At 38.1% G+C, this 20,976-nt stretch overlaps 1 protein-coding gene across 1 annotated transcript in view; it reads right to left on the reverse strand.

Annotated features, from left to right (window-relative positions):
- Window positions 1–386: 386 nt before the first annotated feature.
- LOC122790641 (whirlin-like) overlaps window positions 387–20,976 on the reverse strand; it is a 52,421-nt gene continuing 31,831 nt past the window's right edge. The window contains exons 3-5 of the mRNA XM_044058166.1: window positions 20,144–20,174; window positions 19,649–19,670; window positions 387–510 (exon numbers count right to left, since the gene is read on the reverse strand). Of these exons, the coding sequence (XP_043914101.1) occupies window positions 387–510; window positions 19,649–19,670; window positions 20,144–20,174 (177 nt within the window). The remainder of the gene's footprint in view (window positions 511–19,648; window positions 19,671–20,143; window positions 20,175–20,976) is intronic.

The raw sequence follows: 20,976 nt of genomic DNA on the forward strand, positions 1-20,976 counted from the left end.
GCAATGTCATGTCTGGGGATTCCTCTATTGTTTTATTTGGTCTGTATTCATGGTTACATTATTTATGTTATTAAGTAGAAGATGAAGTTGAAGTTCTGAGGATCCCTCGGTGGTCATTCATGCCCTGGTATCCTTTCATCTGGACTAACTCTAATGTGTTACATCAATGAACCTATCTCATCCATATAGGTAAAAATCAGCCTACTAAGAACAAGTTTAAAATCTGGGCTTCCATGTTTTTTATTTTTTTTAATTTTATTTCTTTTAACTTTATGTGTGTGTCAGTTGGGTAAGTGAAGTGTTGCTTCTTAAGCCACATTCATCCATTAACCAAGATAGAAAGCCAATGGTAAATACAATGTAGATGGACAATTTACAGTAGCCAATCAACCAGCATGTTTTACAGATGTGGGAGGAACCCTGAGCCCTACAGGAGAAAAAAAAAATGCAGATACAGGGAAATGTGCAAAACTCCATATATATAGTATAGAGGTCACGAATAAACCTGGACTCCGGAGGTGTAAGGCAGATATGGCACTACCTGGCAATGCTGGATTACAGGTCTTATGAGTCTGGAGCTACAAATTATAAAGGGCCTATTTATCTGATGTGACAATAACCATTCCATTCAAACAAACCGAGGAAATGCAGCAGGGGCTATTTCTGATGTGTGTCGGGAGAGCTGGCTAGACTACAGATGGATTCCTCCTACTAGGATGACCTCTTACTATTTTTTAATAGTTGCAGATAGACTGGATGTTGGTATATAAGAGAGAGCAGCTAACATAGTTTACCCTTATGACACGTGGCCTGACAGTCCTTTTTTAAAGAACTGCTAACACCACACCAATCAGTTCACTCACTGCCTAGCTGTTTAAGGGCTGCTAATGTTTACCATGATACATCTTGTCACTTGCTGACATCATGCCTTTTTATACCTTCCTTCACTCTTCTGGAATTGAGCACCCTATCAGCTACAGGACTGTTTTTCATAGGCCAGTTTTACGATAATCTTTTTTGTTCTCAGAAGCCTTTTACCATACAATGTACTGATTGAAACTGTGATTTTAACTTTTGGATATCCTGCTAGAATTGTCATTACTCTATATATTTGTTTTAATTTGCCTCTAAAGTGCCTGTGTCTAGGAAATCCAATGTCTGATTGCTTGACTGACTCATTGTGTGGCTGATTGATTGAATCTACATATCTAAATCAATAGGGCTATTTAGTATAAGTTATCAATGGAAGTATGTTACTACATGTAGAAGCCACCAAGAACAAGCATTGTAGCTTTTATGTTATTACACAGTTAACTTAACTTACTGAAGGTAAAGCCGTTTGTTCAAATTTAGAAAACATGTTCTTCTTCAATTAATGTGATACCCAAGACATGAAGCAGGCAATACCTCATCAGTAGTGATGCAGTGAAGTGTAACCCTTTTATATAACAAGACCAGAGCTTTAAGCATTTTCAGAATACTTCCTTACTGAGCCAAATGAAAGCTGGCCAACAGAGAAGTGAGTTGAAGCATTGTCTCTGAAATCCCAACAGAAAAGTACGAAGCAGAGAAATGGGGATATACTAGGGAGTTTTCCAAAATAAAGTACAATGTGAACAGAAAATGAAATGAACCTTTATTTTAAAGCCAGCAGCATTACAGAGGAGTTCAGTTACAAAAGATCATGTAATCTAAACACCAGTACATTTCTATTCTAGAGGTCTGTACTTTGAGAATGCAGGTGGTGATATAACCTATTTTAACATTATTTCCTTCAGTATTCTGTTACTCTATGGAAAGATCATACACACTGTGTTTTAGTTGCAACTTTTGACATGTCTATGCAAGATAAATAAAAATATTTTGCAAAACAAAGGAAACTAAAAAAGATGCTGTCTGATTAAAAAACGTAAATAAAGGCAGCACAAGGACTGTAATGAGATACTGCTGTTTCATGCAGCAGATATATGAGCGCAGATGTGGAATGACAGAAATGTGTAGAATTATAGCCAAAATAATCTGTAAAGAATAAAACTCAACAGAAAAAATAAGGGATGGAACAAGACTGCTTCACATTTTCTGTTTAAAATTCATTGCCTGGCAAATAAGCCTATTCAATTTACACAAAGCAAGGCACATTATGCAACAATGAATTTGAAAAAGTATTGAAACTGCGGCTGTATAACTTTCAAGGTCAAATATATAAAAATAGAATCATTGTTCTGCATTAGAGAGGAGTAGAACTTTTCAAGAGTAATAGACATACTTCAGCAGTTAGATACTAGTAGGAGCTTTAGCTCCAAGTCTGAGTTGACCATGAATGTCCTTTATAAACCTGCACTGGTAATAATCTTAACTAACCAAACTCTGCCTATAATTTGGAAGATCTTTCTAACAGGCAATCCAGTGGAATCCGTCCCCCATTAAAACAGTTTTGCTGATCTAACACTACATCAGTAAAGAACTCAAAACATTTGCAGAAATAACTTCAGAATGTCAGGCGAATGGTAGGTATTAAGATACTCACAGTTTATTCCTGCTCCCAGGGCAAATCCATACTCATTGACTGATTGCTATGAACTGGATGATATCAAACATTGATCTAAAACACATACCTTCAGTGCCCTACCTAAGTCACTGTGCAAAATAGGAAAGGTTTTCTTCACCACTGCATCTATCCTATGTTCTTCTGAGTTATTAAAAAATTTGTTGAAGTGTGTGTTTGCCTTGACTTACTATGCAACAGTTCTCCGTTATGTTAGACACAAAACATTGCTTTCATCTTCATACTGTATCTTTCTAAGGAAGGCTGTACATTTCTCTGCTTTTCACATTGCTAGGCCTTCTTTTACACATGGAGGTCCAAAATCTCTAGCAGCCTAAGCGTTGTCAGTACTGAGTGTTTATATTAAAAAGGGTGAAAAATACAGGATGCTGCTAACTGATAATTGCTGTAGTGTTTTCCTGCCACATAATTTCATTTACCTTATATGGCTAACCTAAAATTTGAAGAGAAAAGTTCTGTATAGTTATTGTCTGACAGTAGGTCCTAGTGTGGTGAGGCAACACATTCCAAAAATGAGACACATCCTTAGACCGAAGTTCTATTCCAAGGACAGTATATGAAGTACAGGAAAGCATTTAACAAGAACTAAATTCATAGCTCATGTACATACCTCTCAACCTCTTACAGCAAAAAATCTGGACAAAGCTATAAATAATGGGGACACAAAGGCCCAAAAATAGGGACACTTTTTAAATATTGCTCTTATAAGCTTAAAAAGTTGATAGAGTATCAAGTTTTCCATTAGCATGAATTTTCTGAAGGGTATGAAATCTGAAACTCAAATGCCTGTCATTATTTTCTGACTTCCATCTTCAATGATTTGCAAATCATTTGACAGAAAAACCAAAAAAATTATGAGGAACAGACCAAAAATATGAGGAAAAATCTGGACATTCTACGCAAATATGGACAGTTGATAGGTAGGCTCACATATGGAAATAAGAATGTTTGCCTACATGAGTCTTGCCATGTTAAAAGGACAAATATGAAACAATTCGACTTTAAGTTTTCTTCAATTTACATAAGCACCAGTCACCAATTCTTTCACCAAGCTTAAGATATCACCTCTTTCAATGAGTCCCAGGCACTATTGTTCTTATATCTCCCAACTGTCCAGATTTTTACAAAATACCCATAGAGTTCCCTCATATTTTTGGTCTGATCCTCATAAAATTTATGGGTTTCTGGAAAATCACTGAGGATTGAAGTTACAAAATAATGGCAGACATTTGAGTTTCAGACTTCATTCTTTCAGATCTCCTGTATAACAGATAACAGAGGTTTCAATTGCTTAGCTTATAACGATAACTTAAAGTTTTGATTTTAGTTTCAATATAAATAAAGATTTAGGTAATGGAAGTAGCACCAATGATTTCTCAGAAGAAACACGCCTAAAAATATAATTGGTTATCCTTGAAGCATTACTTCAGACTTTCTGTGCAAGAGAATTTATTGCCTAGGTCAGCATATTCTACCACTCTTACTTCATTCTTACCAATGTTAGGCGTTCTGGAAAAATACACGGGCCAAAAGGTGGTAGTTTGATATTCCCCATATCCATACAGACTATTCCATTATATTCTCAAGCACCTGCTGTAAAAATTATAACCATTATTTTTGGGGGTTATACTTACGTGTACTGGAAAAATGCCACCCAGTTTTATAAAGGATTTTAACTTGTTAAGGAATGGGAGCCTTTATGTTCTCTTTATACGATGATATTGGTTGAAAAAAAAATCTATACATTATGCCCCCAACACACACACACAGACATATATGGGTACCATTCTCCATGTCAAATGTTGAGTTCACTAAATACTGTCCTTGGCATGAGAAATGGTCAAATTCATGTTTTTATGAGAGTAGGTAATAATGTCAAGACTTTCATTTATAATAAACATTTCAGCACTGCTTGCATATGTGTGTGTGTGTGTGTGTGTGTGTGTGTGTGTGTGTGTGTGTGTGTGTGTGTGTGTGTGTGTGTGTGTGTGTGTTTGTGCACACACTCACGTGCATTAATTTCCACTCTACAAGCACTTTTCCCTGGTACAATATGGAAACGTATTTGACAGTTTTGTTCCTACTTTGGAAAGGCTGAGTCTCCATGGTTGCCTTTGTATATGAGGACTAATTTAAATGTAATAATTCTTAAGGTATATTTCCATGTAAAACTTTTCAAAAAAATAACAAACATTTGACTAACTAATCTTAAAATCAGTTTTCTTGTCATTTGCTTCATGTAAATCACATTGCTCTGAGTAGTTTCAATGTTTTGGCTTGATGTTTGTGACGATTAATTAAAACCATAGTATATAATCTGGCTAAACAACTTTTAGTATTATTTTCCTTTTAATTATGGATGAGAAGCAATCTATAATAGGGGTAATACTGTGCTTGTGTTCCACAAACATTTGTAAGAATTTATCTAAGATTTTTTGTTTGATATTTTAAACTACAATTAAACTTGTATGGTCAGTGTTATAATTCTGTATAATATCAGTTGATATAACAGCATTGCTTAGTCATTTTTAAATTCTATCATTTAGCAAGGGACAAGAAATAAACCATACTAAGGCATAATACATAAACACAATGGAAGTCAGTATCGCAGCATACGTGACATCCATGTTAGCTACATTCCCAACTAACAATAGACAGGACCATACTAAGGCATAATACATACATAAACACAATGGAAGTCAATATCATAGTGTATGTGACATCCATGTTTAGCTATATTCCCAACTAACAATAGATAGGATACTGCTGTGAGGCATTTTGATTTATACTGTAGAAGCAATACTTTTCCAATTTTTGATACCACCTTAAAAAGGCTGAATCTTCAAGGTTGCCTTTGTTCATACAGACTAAGTTAAATGTATTTATTTTGGCTGAAGGTAGTGGGACAAAGTGCATCATGTGATTATACAGCAGGACACTTTGGTTTTACAATGTGGGCTCTTCCAACTTGCTTTCAGATGAGATATTAGTTGAATCCAATGATGCACACTAGGGAGATTTTCAATGAAGATTTAGAAAATTTGAAGATATATTTATTACCTTTTACAAGTTTTGAAACTTGAGAGGACAGAAGGATACCATGAGTAATAGATGCATAAACCTGGAAATATGTAGACAAATGTTAGAATGATTCAAGCTCGATCTGTAAAGAAAGACACCATTCTGTGTAGCACTCCTAGCTTTTTATTTGTTTTGAGTACACATTTTACATGTTCTCCAAATTTTTGTCCTTGGTTAATGGTAATACCTAAATGTTTGAGGACATTAACTCTTTCTAGCTGACAATCCTTTGCAGTAATGGGAGTAATATATTACCATATGTAACATATTACAATTTCTATTAACTAGCAATATAACTAGTTACTTTCTCCAAAACAGTAACTAGTAACTGCAATATATTACTTTTTTTTTTAGAAATGAGTAACTTAAATGCGAGTTACTTTTGCTTAAATCAGTGGTTCTCAACGTGGGCAATATAACCTCCTAAACAGTGGTGGAAAACTTCCGGGATCCCTATATAGTATGGATAGTAATCAGATGTTAGGAGTTTATAGAAACTTTGAAGTGGCAATTTGGATAAAAAATTACAACATAATGTTGGCACAACTTTTAGCATCTAGCATTCATAATAGATCATTAGAATTAGTCTGAAGCAAAATTGTCTTCATTTTTTTTTTAGCACTGCAAGGAGGTGAAAGCTAATGATGACCAGACTCCAGCCCTGCCCTGGTACTGTGGGACTCCCACCTACTAAAACATCTCCTAATACTGGGACAATTCTAGACTGCTTGAGATCATATCCCTATCTTGCAATATAATAAAAGGCACTGGTTCTCCATACCACTATCAATCAGAATCAAACTCCTCAATCATCAGTTGAGCACCCAATGCCACAACCCACTGCAACAAGTAGGACTCTTCATGTGGATCTATGATCAACCAAATTTTGTTTTGACAATTTCTTATGTTCTATTTAAAATTCTTTCTAGGTTTCAATTTTTAGTTGCTAAAAACAGACAAAATGTAATAGGTTTTTATAGGTCTTGTGCTGCTGCCTGCTTTAGTTTAATTATTATCTGTGACTAGTCATTTTATTCTCCTTTCAGCTATACCCATTGAGGATCACCATGGTGGATCATCAGTCTGCAGAACAAGTGGCAGTGGAGTTATACATTGTCGAGTTGCCAGCCCATTGACCAACCTTGTTCAGAAAGCACACTCATGCACACACTCACACCTAAGGCCAATTTAGAATGTCTTATCCACCTGCAACATGTCTTGACAATGTGGGAGGAAACAGGAACACCCTGAGGAAACCCACTCGAACACAGGGAGTGTAGATCATAACATGCGTGTTGTACCTTTAAAGCCACTATAGTTCATGGTCAAGTGCATAAAAAGTACTGAGCATGTGCAAGCACAGTGTCATTTTGTGAAAGCAGCTGGAGTGAAAGCATGTATGTATGTCATTTAAGTTGTATATTTCAGTCATCCATCCTGGTGTGTGTGTGTGTAATAAATATCTTGAGCGGACATCCAAGCCTCATCATCTTATTTGAATACACAAGACGAGTGACATGGTGTCAGAATGTGATTTGAAGTCAAAATTTCTTAAAACCATGAGGCACACAGTAATGGAGGAATATATAAGAGTGGCTCAAATGACTCGCAAACAACTCAAACAAGTCAGAAAATATTTCCAGGTTCTTAAACTCATTTAAATGATTTTTCCCTCAATAAATATAAAGCGAAGCATTCCAAACCAATTACTGAATAAACAAAATGTTCAACATTGCGACATATCGAAAAAAGTACTTGAAATAATTATGAAAACATTTGAAATAATATCCAAATCATATAAAATGTTCGAAAAAGAGAAAACAACTATTTTTCGGAATTTACTACTTTTTCACATTAACTAAAGCTATTCAAAGTATTTGAAGTGTGTAAAGTGTTGGCAGTGTGTGCAGTATTACAGTACAGTCTATTCAAAGAGTGCAGTTATTTCACAGAGTCTGTTGTGCAGTTGAATATAATTACAAGTACCTGGTATGTGTTTGACACTTATGCTGTGCAGATGAATATAATTACAAGTACCTGGAATGTGTTTGACACTTATTTGGCATGGCAGAGGGATTTCACAGACCTGTTCGGCTTATGTTTGATAATAATATTGCTGAAAATTGGAGTGTGTTCGAGGAAGAATATCAATTTTCATACAGGCTGCTTTTTCTGATAAAAATGTATGCACAAAAGCATTTATTCTGCACAATTTAGCTGGATCATAAGCCATTGAGAGAGAACATTCATTTGTGTAGACACCTGCTGTTTATGCAGAGGAGGGTGAAAACTGCCATGTTGTGGTGCAGACTGAAATGTAGGAAGATCCTGAGTGCTTAAAATGTTAGTTTAGAGAAATATGCAATCCTCAAATGAATTTTATAATGGAAAGGCACATATTTTACACAAGACATCAAAGCCTTGGTAAAACTTTTGCAGCGTATATAAGTGACTTGAGAAACAAGGCAAACATGTGCAGATTTGGTGATCTGAGAGATGAGCTAATAAAAGACAAGCTTGCGTGTGTTGTTAATAACGATGCAGTGAGAAAGATTTTGCTTTGAGCCAGTGATTTAACTTTAAGCAAATCCATAGAGATTTGTCAGATACATGAGCTTACAGAAAAGCACACGAATATGCTTATGAATGAGAAGAGCATGCTTGCAGCTTCTTCCAGCACAAATGTTGATATTGTGCAGCACAAGGTTAAGAGGCATAGGCCAAAGGGTATGACTGCCACAATGAAACTCTGGGCAGCTTTTTGTAAAACCCAGGGCACACGCAGGAAAACCCATGGTAAACCTCATAGTTAACTGTCGTAATTGTGGAGGCAATCACGAACCTAAATGAGAAAAGTGCTTAGCTTTTGGTCAGCAATGCCACATATGTAAAAAGTGGAATAATTTCAGAAAGCTTTGTAAATCTAAAGTGGCACATTCTTTTATTAAGAGAGAGCATTCCAAGAAGCAAGTTGATCAAGTAGAAAGCTGCAACCTTATTTTTCTATGTTCATAGTGTGTCTCTGTGCTTGAGGAAAAGGTCATTGTAGTAGATTTGTTGGCAAAGAGTAAAGTATTTAGTACTTTACTGATTAATGGGAGACCTGCAGAGCTCAAAGCTTATACTGGTACAAAGTACAATGTTATGTCAGCAGAAATATTTGCTAAGGTAAAAGCTGGTAAAAAACTTGATTTGGCAAAGTATGCAAAGCTTGTTGTTTAGGTGGTGAAGAGATTCAAACTGAAGGCTCAGTAGTGTCTCCATGCTATTTCTGCTGGGAGCAGCCATGACTTGCAGTTTTACATAGTCAAAAGACACGTTGCAGTCATTATTAGGCCTCAAAGATAGTTTGAAAATGGGACAGATTTCATTTAATAAGGAAGTCCACCATGTAAACATCAAAGGTTTCACACAGAATATTTTTTCTGAATATGCAGATATGTTTAAAGATGGGCTTAGCAAACTCCTAGTTTTGTACTCCATGAAGTTAGACCATTAGGTAAGCACAGCTGTCAGACCAGCATGGAAGGTTCCAGTAGCAATGCACGGCAAAGTAAAAGCAGAGCTAGACAGAACGGCACATTTAGGAGTAATTTTTCACGTAGAAGATCTTACTGAATGGGTATCCTCCATGTTAGTAGCTCATAAGAAAAGCTCAGATGACATTTGAATATGTATGGATCCAAGAGATTTGAACAAAGCACTGAAATGATTTCATCATCCAATGCATACAGCTGAAGAATTTGCTGTTCCCATGCCAAATGCCACTGTTTTTTCTGTCTTAGATGCAAAAAGCTAATTTTGGCAGATTTTACTTGATCGAAAAGCTTCCTTGAATAACCACTTTCAGTACACAATTTGGAAGGTGCAGATTTTTGAGAATGCCATTTGGGATAGATTTTGCCAGTAAAGTCTTCCAATGTGTGATGGAGTACATTTTTTTCTGGTTATCCATGTGTTTTTATAGTAGATATTCTTGTAGGAGACAATGGTGAAGATGAACATGATAGAAATCTCAGAAAAGTTCTAGATCATGCTCATGAATCAAACTAAATCCTCAGAAATGTAAATTCAGTCTAAAATAAGTTACTTATGTGGGTCATTTATTTACCAGTTCAGGTTTGCAACTAGATCCGTCCAAGCAAGCTACAATTCTTGAGATGCCAGCTCCAGACAATGCCACATCTTTACAATGTTTTCTTAGCATGGTCAGCTATTTAGGCAAATTCATTCCTGATTTAAGTTAGCTTTCAGCACTACTACAAGAGCTGACATGCAAAAATGGAACTTGATCCTGGTTGGAACACCATCAGACAGCATTTGATGTCCTGAAACAGAAAATTGCCAGTCCACCCAATTTGAGATATTATGATGTTCACAAGCCTGTTAATCTTTCCTGTGATACTTCAAAATATGGTCTCAGTGCAGTAATTCTTCAACAGGGCAGACCAGTAGTCAATGTATCTAGAACTCTAACTCAAACTGAGATGCAGTATGCCCAAATTGAAAAAAGAGCTTTTGGCAATATTGTTTTCATGTTCAAAGTTCAATGATTATATTTATGGCCAACCTATCCAGACTGAAAGTGACTGCCAACCTCTGGTTACTATTTTGAGAAAACCAATGCACACAGCTCCAGCTAGATTGCAATGCCTGATGTTAAAACTGCAAAATTATAATTTCAATATGATTTACAGAAAAGGCAAATATATTTAGCTTGCTGATACTTTATTCAGATTACCCAAGCAAACCAATTACCAGCATGACAATGAAAAAGCTAATTTTGAAGTTATGGAAGTGAGAAATTTTTCGTCCACGTGTCTTGATGAGCTTAGAAATCACACAGCTTCTGATTCAGTTCTCCAGAAGCTGAACCATTTTATCAGGCACAGATGGCCAGCAAAACAGTTTTGTTTACCACTAGATATGCAGCTGTATTTTCCTTGAGACAAGAGTTTGATGGAAATAGTATCATCATGAAAGGTCCAAAAGTGGTAATTCCAAAATCTTTGCAACAAGAGTATATTAAAATCTTGTATTGAGGTGACCCAGGAACTGATTCTACCAAAAAAAGGGCAAGAGGACTAGTATTTTTGGCCTTCTATGTTGAAAGATATTGAGAAGGAAATCTCAGCTTGTTCATTTTGTAAAAGTACTAAACCACAGCAACAAAACAAACCACTTCAGCTGAACCAGATTCCTGAACTACCTTGGTCACCAACAGCCAGAGATATTTTCAAATAGAATGGTCAACATTATTTGGTATTAGTAGACTCTTATTCAAATTGGTTTGAGATTGACTTGCTTCCTAACCTAACTTCCAGTACTGTCATTATGAAATTGAAAAGACATTTTTCTGTCTGTGGTAGTCCGCACAAAGTAGTTTCAGACAATGGTGGACAGTTAACAAGTTAGTAGTTCAAAAGATTTGCAGAGCCATGGGACTTTGTTCATGTTACTAGTAGTCCTGAATATCCTAATGACTTGGTTCAACATGCAGTTCAAAGTGTGAAACAGTTGTTGGAAAAATCCAGAAGAGACAAAACTGATATTTTTCCCAGTTTGGTTAACCTCAGAAACATCCCTCGAGACAATTTTTTTGGTTCACCTGCTCAGAGATTGCTGTGGAGACAAACCAGAACTACACTATCAATCAGTAAGAATTTGAGGATTCCAAGTGCTAAAAACAACAAAGCAGTAAAAACTCAACTCATGAAAAAGCATTTGTCATAGAAATTCCATTATGACAAAACCAGCAAACCTCTCAAACCATTAAAAAAAGGAGAGATAGTGAAGATGCAGAGAGCAAAAGTTTTTGATCAAGTAGGACTTGTGAAACATCTGTGTGGAAAGTACAGTTGTGTACACCTACCATAAATGTAGATGTCTGAGTGTCTTCACTGTTGCAGTCATGACTGTAGGGTTCTCCCCTGCTGGCAGGCAGCCCTCGGTCGGCCAGAATCCCAAAGTCTGGGTCCGGCGTCAGCTGTTCAACCATGCTCCTTGACGTCAAAGCGCCAGGAGTACAAAGCTGACAGTCGGCGCCATCTTCTCCAGTCTTTCTTGCCGTGCGGTGATAGCAGTTCGCAAGTGCCGGTCGGCTGACTCCTGACAATTTTTTCCTGATATACTTCAGTCTGAAGACTTTATTCTCCACTCAAAGCTAAGTACCCCGTTGGGGAAACGTTTTTCTTGCTCCACTCCGATGTCAGAAAAAGTTAATAATTGTATTTCATGTGGGAAGCAAATACCTCATAAGGATTTTCATTTTTACTGTATTCCTTGCTTAGGCCCTGACCACGACGTAGCTAGTTGTCAGTTTTGTGCTAGATTCAATCAACGTACAATTAAATGCAGGTACGATTTTGCTTTTCATTACTTCGGTAGGCGCTTTAACTACAAAATGTCGTCTGCAACAGTGAAACACGATGAACATCTGAGATTGTACATCATTGAGTCACAAGGAATGGAATTTAGGTGGAATCAGAAACATTTATTGCCGGTGTCTGAGCCAGTGTTACAGCATCTTGTCTGTAAATGAGACTCGAATTCTCAGAATATGCTATCGATGGTTCCTGTTCCAGAGATCAATTCATCTTCTGTTCCTGTTCCAAATGAAGAGCATTTTTCATTAACTGTCCATTTTGCTAAACCCAATACTGATTATTATATAATGAGGTCAGGTCGTATCTCAAGACCTAATCCTAGATACAGGGCAACCTGGACATGATTGCTATTGTTTGTGTGTTTATATACTTCTTGTGTGTATTTGATTGCCATTTTTCATTTGAATGACAAAATTATCAATGAGGGAAGATGTAGATCACAGTGTGTTTGTTGTACCTTTAAAGCCACTATAGTTCATGAGCACATGCATATAAGTACTGGGGACATGCAAGCAGAGTGCCATTTTGTGTGAGCAGCCAGAGTGAAAACATGTATGTGTATAGCAGTCAGTCAGCTAGTTCATTTAAGCTTTATGTTCCAGTCATGCATCTTGATGTGTTTGTGTGTAATAAACATCTTAAACACCCAAGTCTCATCATCTAATTTGAATACACAAGACAAGCAAGAGGGAAAACATGAGGACTCTGCAACGAAAGGCACCCCAGCCAAGAATCGAACCAAAGACCCTCTTGCTGTCAGTTGAGAACACTAACCACTGCACCACTGTGCCACCTGGCTATAAAGAGTAATCTACTAGAGTTTTTCAATTGTTAAATGCTATTCATCATCATGTATGCAACTTTAATAATACACACAAAGATTATTCCTTGGAATGTTTAAACTACACAGACTCTGAGATACACAAGTCAAAGCCAAAGCAGAAAAGGATGCAGTCATTGCCAGAAAGTTGAAACATAGTTACAAAAGTGCCATAAAGCAAGTGGAATCAATACTGCAACAAAGGAAGTCTCTCTGTGAAGGGATACTGCAGTAAAAGTCACACACAGAGGAAGTCAATGCAGACTTAACAAAACATTTTTAATAGTCTAAAACGGCAAGTAGTAAACCAGATTACATGTACTTTTTGTTACTAGAATCTAGCAAATAAAAGTAAGTCCTAGGCTGCTATTTACAGACGATTACTGTATAGCACTGCAAAAAAGTGTGGGAAAGTAATAATGCAGAGGAAGGAGGTGTTTCAGAGACACAAATAGCATGACCATGCTAGGGTAAACAGAGTGGTATGCAGCACATACAGTTGGTCACATATGAAATGGGGTTCTTTATGCAGATGAGGGAGTGTGACTATGCAAATTATGTCAGAAAACATGATCAAGTGATTAAAAGGTTTACAGAACAGGTGATCTGCAATAGAGTGTTTTCTTATTCTGAACACCAGGAATTACTGATGTACAGTATTGCTACAATGTTTATGACAGCAGTAGCTATAGCAGAGAAACACATTTTAGTGTTCTTGAAGTCAGTAAATGTAATGTTGCACTTTGTAGCCTTCCATGCCAACAGAGTCAGTACTGCATACCTATCCTACAATCACTTAGCTGACCAGAGATTGTGGGTTGATCCCACGTAGAAAGTGATAGCCTATGAGAGGTTGATGAATTATATCACCCATATGAAGAGAGATACATGAATTTCCTTTCCCAGTAGACACTAAATTTTCTGTTTGCTTTAGCCATCCTAGCCACAGGGACCTTTCAGCAGCCATCAGATGATGACTCCTTTAATTTCACAGACATCAATTGTGTGTTGCGAGGATGGCAGATGTGCAATGAACTTGTGAAAGATGAACCCCATCTACAATCCCATGCCATGGCAGAGGTGACATAAAACACTGTGCATGCAGAAACAGAAGACATGGTGGAATGTGTTTTTGTAGAATGTTACCACTGCCTTTATGCATCCAGTGAGGAAATGCTGTATTCCCCTGATGCCTACAGCCAAATATTTGTAGTTTCACCATGTTGCATAACATAGATGTGCAAAATCAGCTGCAACACCATGAAAAATCACAGAAGAAAAAGAACAGGGCTTGTATTCAAAAGAGGAACAGGACCCCATGAGAGGCAGAGGCAGGTACAATAAACTGTAGCACAGTCAAAGAGGTGGTGTCTTATCCACAACTGTGAGCCATGTTACAAATAATATAAAATAAAATGACACATGCACTATCAAACCCATGCTCTTCAAGCATGAACTGGCCATAATATGTATTAGACACTGTCATATCCACACAGGGTAGGAGGTGGTCAGAGCTCAGTCAGCATCATTTGTGCAGGTAAAGGGACACAATAATAGGTGACAGCAATGTACTGCATTAGCAATGGTCATGGAACATGGGTGTGGTTGCCACAGTCTGGAAGTACATTGTCAGCAGTCAGGCATAACATCCTCCAGCAGCAGATTGTAGATGCCAAGCTGCAGACTTTGGCAATGAGTCCTAAGTTGGCCTGAGGTCTTGGGGCTTGATGCAGTATGTGACAAAGATAGTAGAGAAAAATGCAACCATCTGCATGCATCCTAATGGGGTATCCCATAGTTGGGGGAAATGGATGTATGACGCCTACAACCCAGATAATTATCAAAAGTAAATGTGGCTCTTTTGCTGTCTATAGGGAAAAATTAGTGGTATAGAACTACAGGAGCAGGAGCATGCAGCCTGATGAGGTGTCCCATGGATGGAGCCCACAAAGTGCTGGTCACCATATACACAAAATTCGCCGTGGCCAGGTGTGGTAACTATGACCAGATGCGGTAACTTTATGACCAAATGCATCTGAGTCAGGAATGGTCTTTGTCAACTGCATATGCCTGGCCTGTGACCAGTAATCTAATATCTTGATTGTTCCACATTCATGGAGAGCAGGGCCTAAGGAGGAAGACTGAATGATGGTCACAATTTGCCTTAAGGATGCACTGATGAATGCAGTTTTAACCACCAGTGACCTGAGCAACACCATCTGCTCCTTGTGCCTATATTCCATGTCAATATGAAGATGGTGGCTGTCATTCCACAGGTCACAAAGGTGGACTCACCATCTCTACAATGACATTGGTAGCAGCAATGTGTAGCCGAATCACTGAACCATACTTCTGTTGCTTAATGCCAAGTGTTGCACCCAAGTCAAAGATGGGTCTGGAGGTACAGCAATCCCACAAAACTCTACATCACTTCCCTGTGAGCAGCACACACGTCAAAGACAGTGCAGCCTACAAATATCATTTGGGTTGAGGACTTCTCTGTAGTTTGTGAGGGGTATATAATCAAAGGATGTTGTAAGGCTTCTGTTTCACCCATCCCTTCACAAGTTGCTCATGTGTGAGCCATCCACTATTATTGTTGCCAGTGACACTGTGTCATCACACTGTGCCATGGACAAGTTACCAATATCAGCTACAGGTGAACTGCTGACATCAAGCGTGTGCTGTCCCATTGTGTTGGTCTCGCCATCGGTAGAATTTGTGAAAATATAAAAAACAAAATGCTTGTGGCAGGTCTAAAATAAATGCCTAGACCTGCTGTAGTGGCAAGCATACTGGCTGGTGACATAATTTATAAATACCATACTGATAAGTTTATGACTTGTATTGCAAGGTGCAACACTTGCAGACTGAAGATACCTGGAGGACAGATATGCAGAAAACTCCTAACAAATAAGTCTTGCATTACATACAGTGTACTATACAATATGACAGTGCAGAAGCTAATACTAACCTGATACAGCCTCTAGAAACACTCATTCAGCCATGACCAGCATAAGTCTCACATCCAAGCCACCGAAGGGTATCAGTACCTGGTCCCCATCTCAAGAAAGAGACAATGGGTCACCACTATCAGCTGCTTCTGCACTGGTGTTCGAAATCCTGTGGTGAATATGTCCTTAGTAATGCAGCATGCCTTGTTCTTGGCAAGCAGTACCATACTGGTTACCCTTCCATTTGTCTGATACAGACTATCATTATGGCCACACACAAAACCTTGTCCACATTACCTTTGGTCAGAATGTGCATGATGTGTGCACAGAGAGTCTACAGTAACATCTCAGTCTCCTGTGGGTTACACATGCAGGAATGTGCCTATATGTCTGTCTCTGCAGATATCCCATAGAACTGTATGCTGCCTTCCAAAAACTCATATACCGGCAACTTACTTGTTCCTTTCACTGTAGCAATCCTCGTTTCCAATAGGATCTGCATGAATGGCTATGCCATCATTCACCATTTCCTAGATAAGTGTATTCAACCCCCATAATCATCTGCAAACATACCCCCAGTTGGTGCTATCATGCCTCACACTAGATCATGGGCTATCATGTCCTGTGTGGCAGATCCTATCTTATGTACACAATGCCCGTAGAGTGCCCTGCATCCATAGCTGAACGTGACAGCATCATGTCTTTACAGTGTGATCCGAAACCAACATACACTACTTCCTCTATGTCCTCTTAGCTACCATCTACTGTGGGTTTTAAAACTAGTTTTGGGGTACATTACAAGTATTTTGTCTTCCTTCAGTATGCTTATGTTAAAGTCCAGTGTCCTAATCTATAAATTCCAGATTACACTGATGCTTGTCTTAGTGCAGTCTCTCACAAGAAGACATCCCTAAATCAAGCTAATATGGGACTCTTAGCATAACAGTGATGTTAATGGGCTAATTTCAGCTATCTCTGAATCCCTACCTTAACACACAATGCTATTGATGCTAAGTTATGCTAATCTGCTCTTCCTAGCCTTACATCAAAGAACAGTATATAAGTAACTAGTCTGAAGTTTTGCTCCTGAAAAAGTGAAGAAGTTTATTTTATTTCTCTTCATTCACAGTCGGTGTTTACTGAGAACATCATTATATGTTTAGCCCACCTCTATATACAAAACAAAGACAAAAAAAAAATTTCAGTATGTCAGTATTGCGAAGAAAACAATACCAGCAGTCTTCTAAAAAGTACATAAATGAGGAATGTTAAAGAACAGAATACTTTGCATATACAGTCAATACCTTTATATCCAACAACCACATACAACCATTTCACTGGCTAAACTGATGCATTCAGAGAGCTGATGTCCTCTGCTAGAATGTTATCAATTTTATTACTTATTGATTAATTTATTGGCATTTGTTTACCGGAATAGTCCACTGGGCCATTAAGAGCCCATTTTCAGTGGAGACTTGGGAAGAAAAGCTCCAAAAAAGCATGTACATAGAACAGGATTGAACAATTAGTAAAGTTCCACAAAACACATTCATAGACAAGCACCTGAACAACTGTTTGAAATAGATAAAGCATGTAGACTAATAAAGCTATTTGTATTTGTATGGTTTACACAACTTATCTGTGATCCCGCACACACCAACATGTCACAAGCTACTAGTACTCTTATAGACTGGATGCTAGTTTCCAATCCCTCCAAGTACCACGACTCCAAATCTTTTAACTCCCTTAGTGATCACTCCCCTACAAAAGTGCTTAGATACTCACCCCACCACGCCAAACCACATAGGTTCATAACATGCTGAAAGTTAATTAACTTCCACCCTGAAGCCTTCAAATCCCTCCTCTCTGAAGTAAACAGGAATTTCCTCAATCAACTACCCCTAGGTGATGCAGTCCAGTCTTTTAACTCCACCTTCCTTAATATTCTTAACTCGCTAGCTCCTCTTTGTACTGTCCATGTAAAGTCCAATTCTTCTCCTTGGCTATCCAATACCACCCATACCCTAATAAAATATAGAGACAAAGCATGGAAAACATGAACAAAAACAAAGCTCCCAGCAGACTTGCAAAACTTTAAAAAACTTAGAAATCAGACCAAAAAACACATTAATAAAGACAAGAAAGACTTCTATGACAACTTCCCCCCACCCTCAGCCCTGAGCTCTAATCCAAAAAATTCTAGAACTCAATAAATCAAATATTACACCCTGGTACTCCCCTAATCCTTATCCAGATAAGACTCCAGAAGAAACCGCCTCCACATTCAACACCATATCCAAATTGCTGAACCCTAACCCCAACCCTTCCACCCAAACAATAGTCCTAATTACATAGAATCTGCTCCCAATATAAACTCTGCAAATAAATTCACCCTTAAACCTATACCCACCAGCTACATCAAATCCCTGCTCTCCAAATTAAAACCTTGCTCAGCATCTGTAGACAACATTCCCTCTCTGTTTCTTCAACTAGCTGCCAACGCTCTTGCTCTCCCTTGTCTCTATCTTAATAAATTGCTCTGTCTCTGAGTCTAAAGTTCCTTCTATCTGGAAACAATTCTATACCTTACCTATACATAAGGAGTTAACTCCGCTGATATCATCATATTCAGACCTATCGTTATCCTGTCACCTCTCTCCAAAATTCTCAAAAAATGTATTCATAAACTAGTCATGCACTACTTACTCCAAGAAAATCTGCTCACACCTACTCAACACGGTTTCAGGCCCAAGCATAGCACTATCATTGCCCTACTATGCTTCCTTAATTCTATTTCCCTAGCCAGAGAGGACAACAAACTTATCTCCTGCCTATTCTTAGACATCTCTAAGGCTTTTGACACCGTCTCTCACCCTCTTCTACTGCACAAACAAACTAATCTTAACTTATCCCCTGCTACTATTGCATGGTTTGCCAGCTACCTTTCTGACCAGTTTCAAACAATGAAATGGCACTCTGCTCGCACTCCTCCTGTCCCAGTTAAAATGGGTGTCCCACAAGGATCCACCCTTGTGCCCCTACTTTTTAACATCTTTACCAATTCTCCTCATGTCCTTTCTCATCTCTAGTACAATATGCTGATGACTCAACAGTCATCACTATTGCTGACTCTCCCTCTGAACTCATCTCTGCCACACAGTCTACCTTCAACTCAGTTGAAAACTGTCTCTCTAAAAACAACTAATCCTTAACCCCCAAAAAACTAAGCTACTAATTTTCTTACCTAAACCCCTTAACCATATCAAATCTTCCTTCCCAATACGGTCCCTAAATAACACCTTAATTGAGGTTGGATCTAACACAAAGCTATTAGGTGTTTTTATTGATGACCTGCTCAAATTTGACTTGCATATCAACAACTGTATCAGGAAAACTCATCAGAAAGTAGGTCTCCTGCACCACAACAAAAAATTTCTCACAGGGAAGCTAAGGTAACTCTCTCTCATGCTTACTTACTACCCAGTCTACTGTACAGTTCTCAAAGTTTCACTAGTCTTAACTCGACACTCCTAGCCAAACTTGAATCAACCTACAATAAGATAGATTTGCTGCCCAGAAAACCTACAAGTCCCATCCCTGCTTCTCACAGAAACAGCTAAACTGGCTCAAATTACCTCAACAGCTCCTTCTCTCTCAGCTCCAGATCATTCACCACATCCTCTACCAACCTTCCTACTGCCCTACTCTTTCAACTCTCATCTCCCACTATTCACCTGCTAGACCTCTCCGGAGCTCCAACCAAGACCTTCTATTAACTCACAAATCAGAAACTAAGTTTGGATGTAATCTCCAAAGCTATAACTCCACCAAGGCTTGGAACAGCCTCCCACTTGAAATTAGGTCTCTTAAGCAACTGAAAAAAGGTAAGGCTGTCACCAGGGAATACCTGCAAACTCAATGGACTTGGCACTGTATTTATCCACCATAAATATAGTTTCAACTCAAAATTTCACCAACTGTCCTTTCACTATCTCATAAACTCCTTACTATAATAGTGCTCTGAAAATTGCATGGTCTTTACCCTTCTCTGACAATGGCTATGTCTTCTGTAAATTTTTGTGATATAAATATGTACTGTATGCCTTCAGCCAATTTTTGTGATATTTTTATTTACTGATTTATTCATTAATCTATTAGTCCATTAGTCTAGTGTCATTAGCTCATTCTACCTAATACAGAGAGAACATTTGAGAAGGCCAGCACACTTAGGTTCTTAACCTTGAACAATCTTATGTTCCTCCTTTCTCCCTTTCCACTTTACTAAAAAAAAAGCTTTGCTAGAATATCCTTGTATTTTGACTGTGTGCTTCTCAGCTGAGAAGTATATTTTTGGCACTTTTTAACTGCTCAGAGTTGAATAAAACAATAATTGAATTCAGTTCAGAATACAGTTTGAATAAATTGCATTTATTTAAACTGTATTTGCTTTAATATTGCTGCACACTCAAGAGTGCTAGCTTGCACTGCACTTGAATTGATTTTAGTGCTGTTTTAGCTGCTTTTCTGTAAAAAAAAATTCTAAGCTTGTTTCCTGCCTTTCCTGCCTTTCCTGTAACTAGTCTAGTCCAGATACAGATTTGCTGTATCCAGGACTGTTTGTAAGCTTCTGAGCCCCCCAAGCATTTCTGTGTTGGAGGGAAGCCTTCTATCTTGTCAGTGGGAGTGGTAAGCACTAGGTAGCCTATCTACCACAAGAGGAGTAGTTTCTGGCCCAGAAAGTATAGTTTATTGGCCGTTTGGGCAGTTTTCCATCTCTTTCAGCTTTCTGGTTTAAAAGCCCACATTTGTGCTTGTTTCCCACCTTTCCTGTAACTAGTCTAGTCCAGATACAGATATGCTGCATCAAGGACTGATTTTAAGCTTCTGAGTGGTGCCAACGTCTGCTCTTCAATTTTTCCCTTAGATCTGCTAGTTCTCTTCTCTCCTGCACTTTTACTAGCTTATTACTCTAGCACTTTACCAGACTTCTTGTAGAAATTATTGTAGCACACAAAAGTGCTACCAGCACTAAACGTTCTACAAGGAAACAGCTCCAGTACTTATTATTAATGCCCACCCCTCCAGGCATATCCAAAGGTCAGTTCCCTGTGCTTTCTCCTATTAACCTGGTGAACTTGGGCATCCTGAGGCAATGTAGCATCTGCCTCA

Source organism: Protopterus annectens, chromosome 16.part0, assembly GCF_019279795.1.
Source record: "Protopterus annectens isolate FY-2018-M chromosome 16.part0, PAN1.0, whole genome shotgun sequence".
NCBI lineage: Eukaryota > Metazoa > Chordata > Ceratodontiformes > Protopteridae > Protopterus > Protopterus annectens.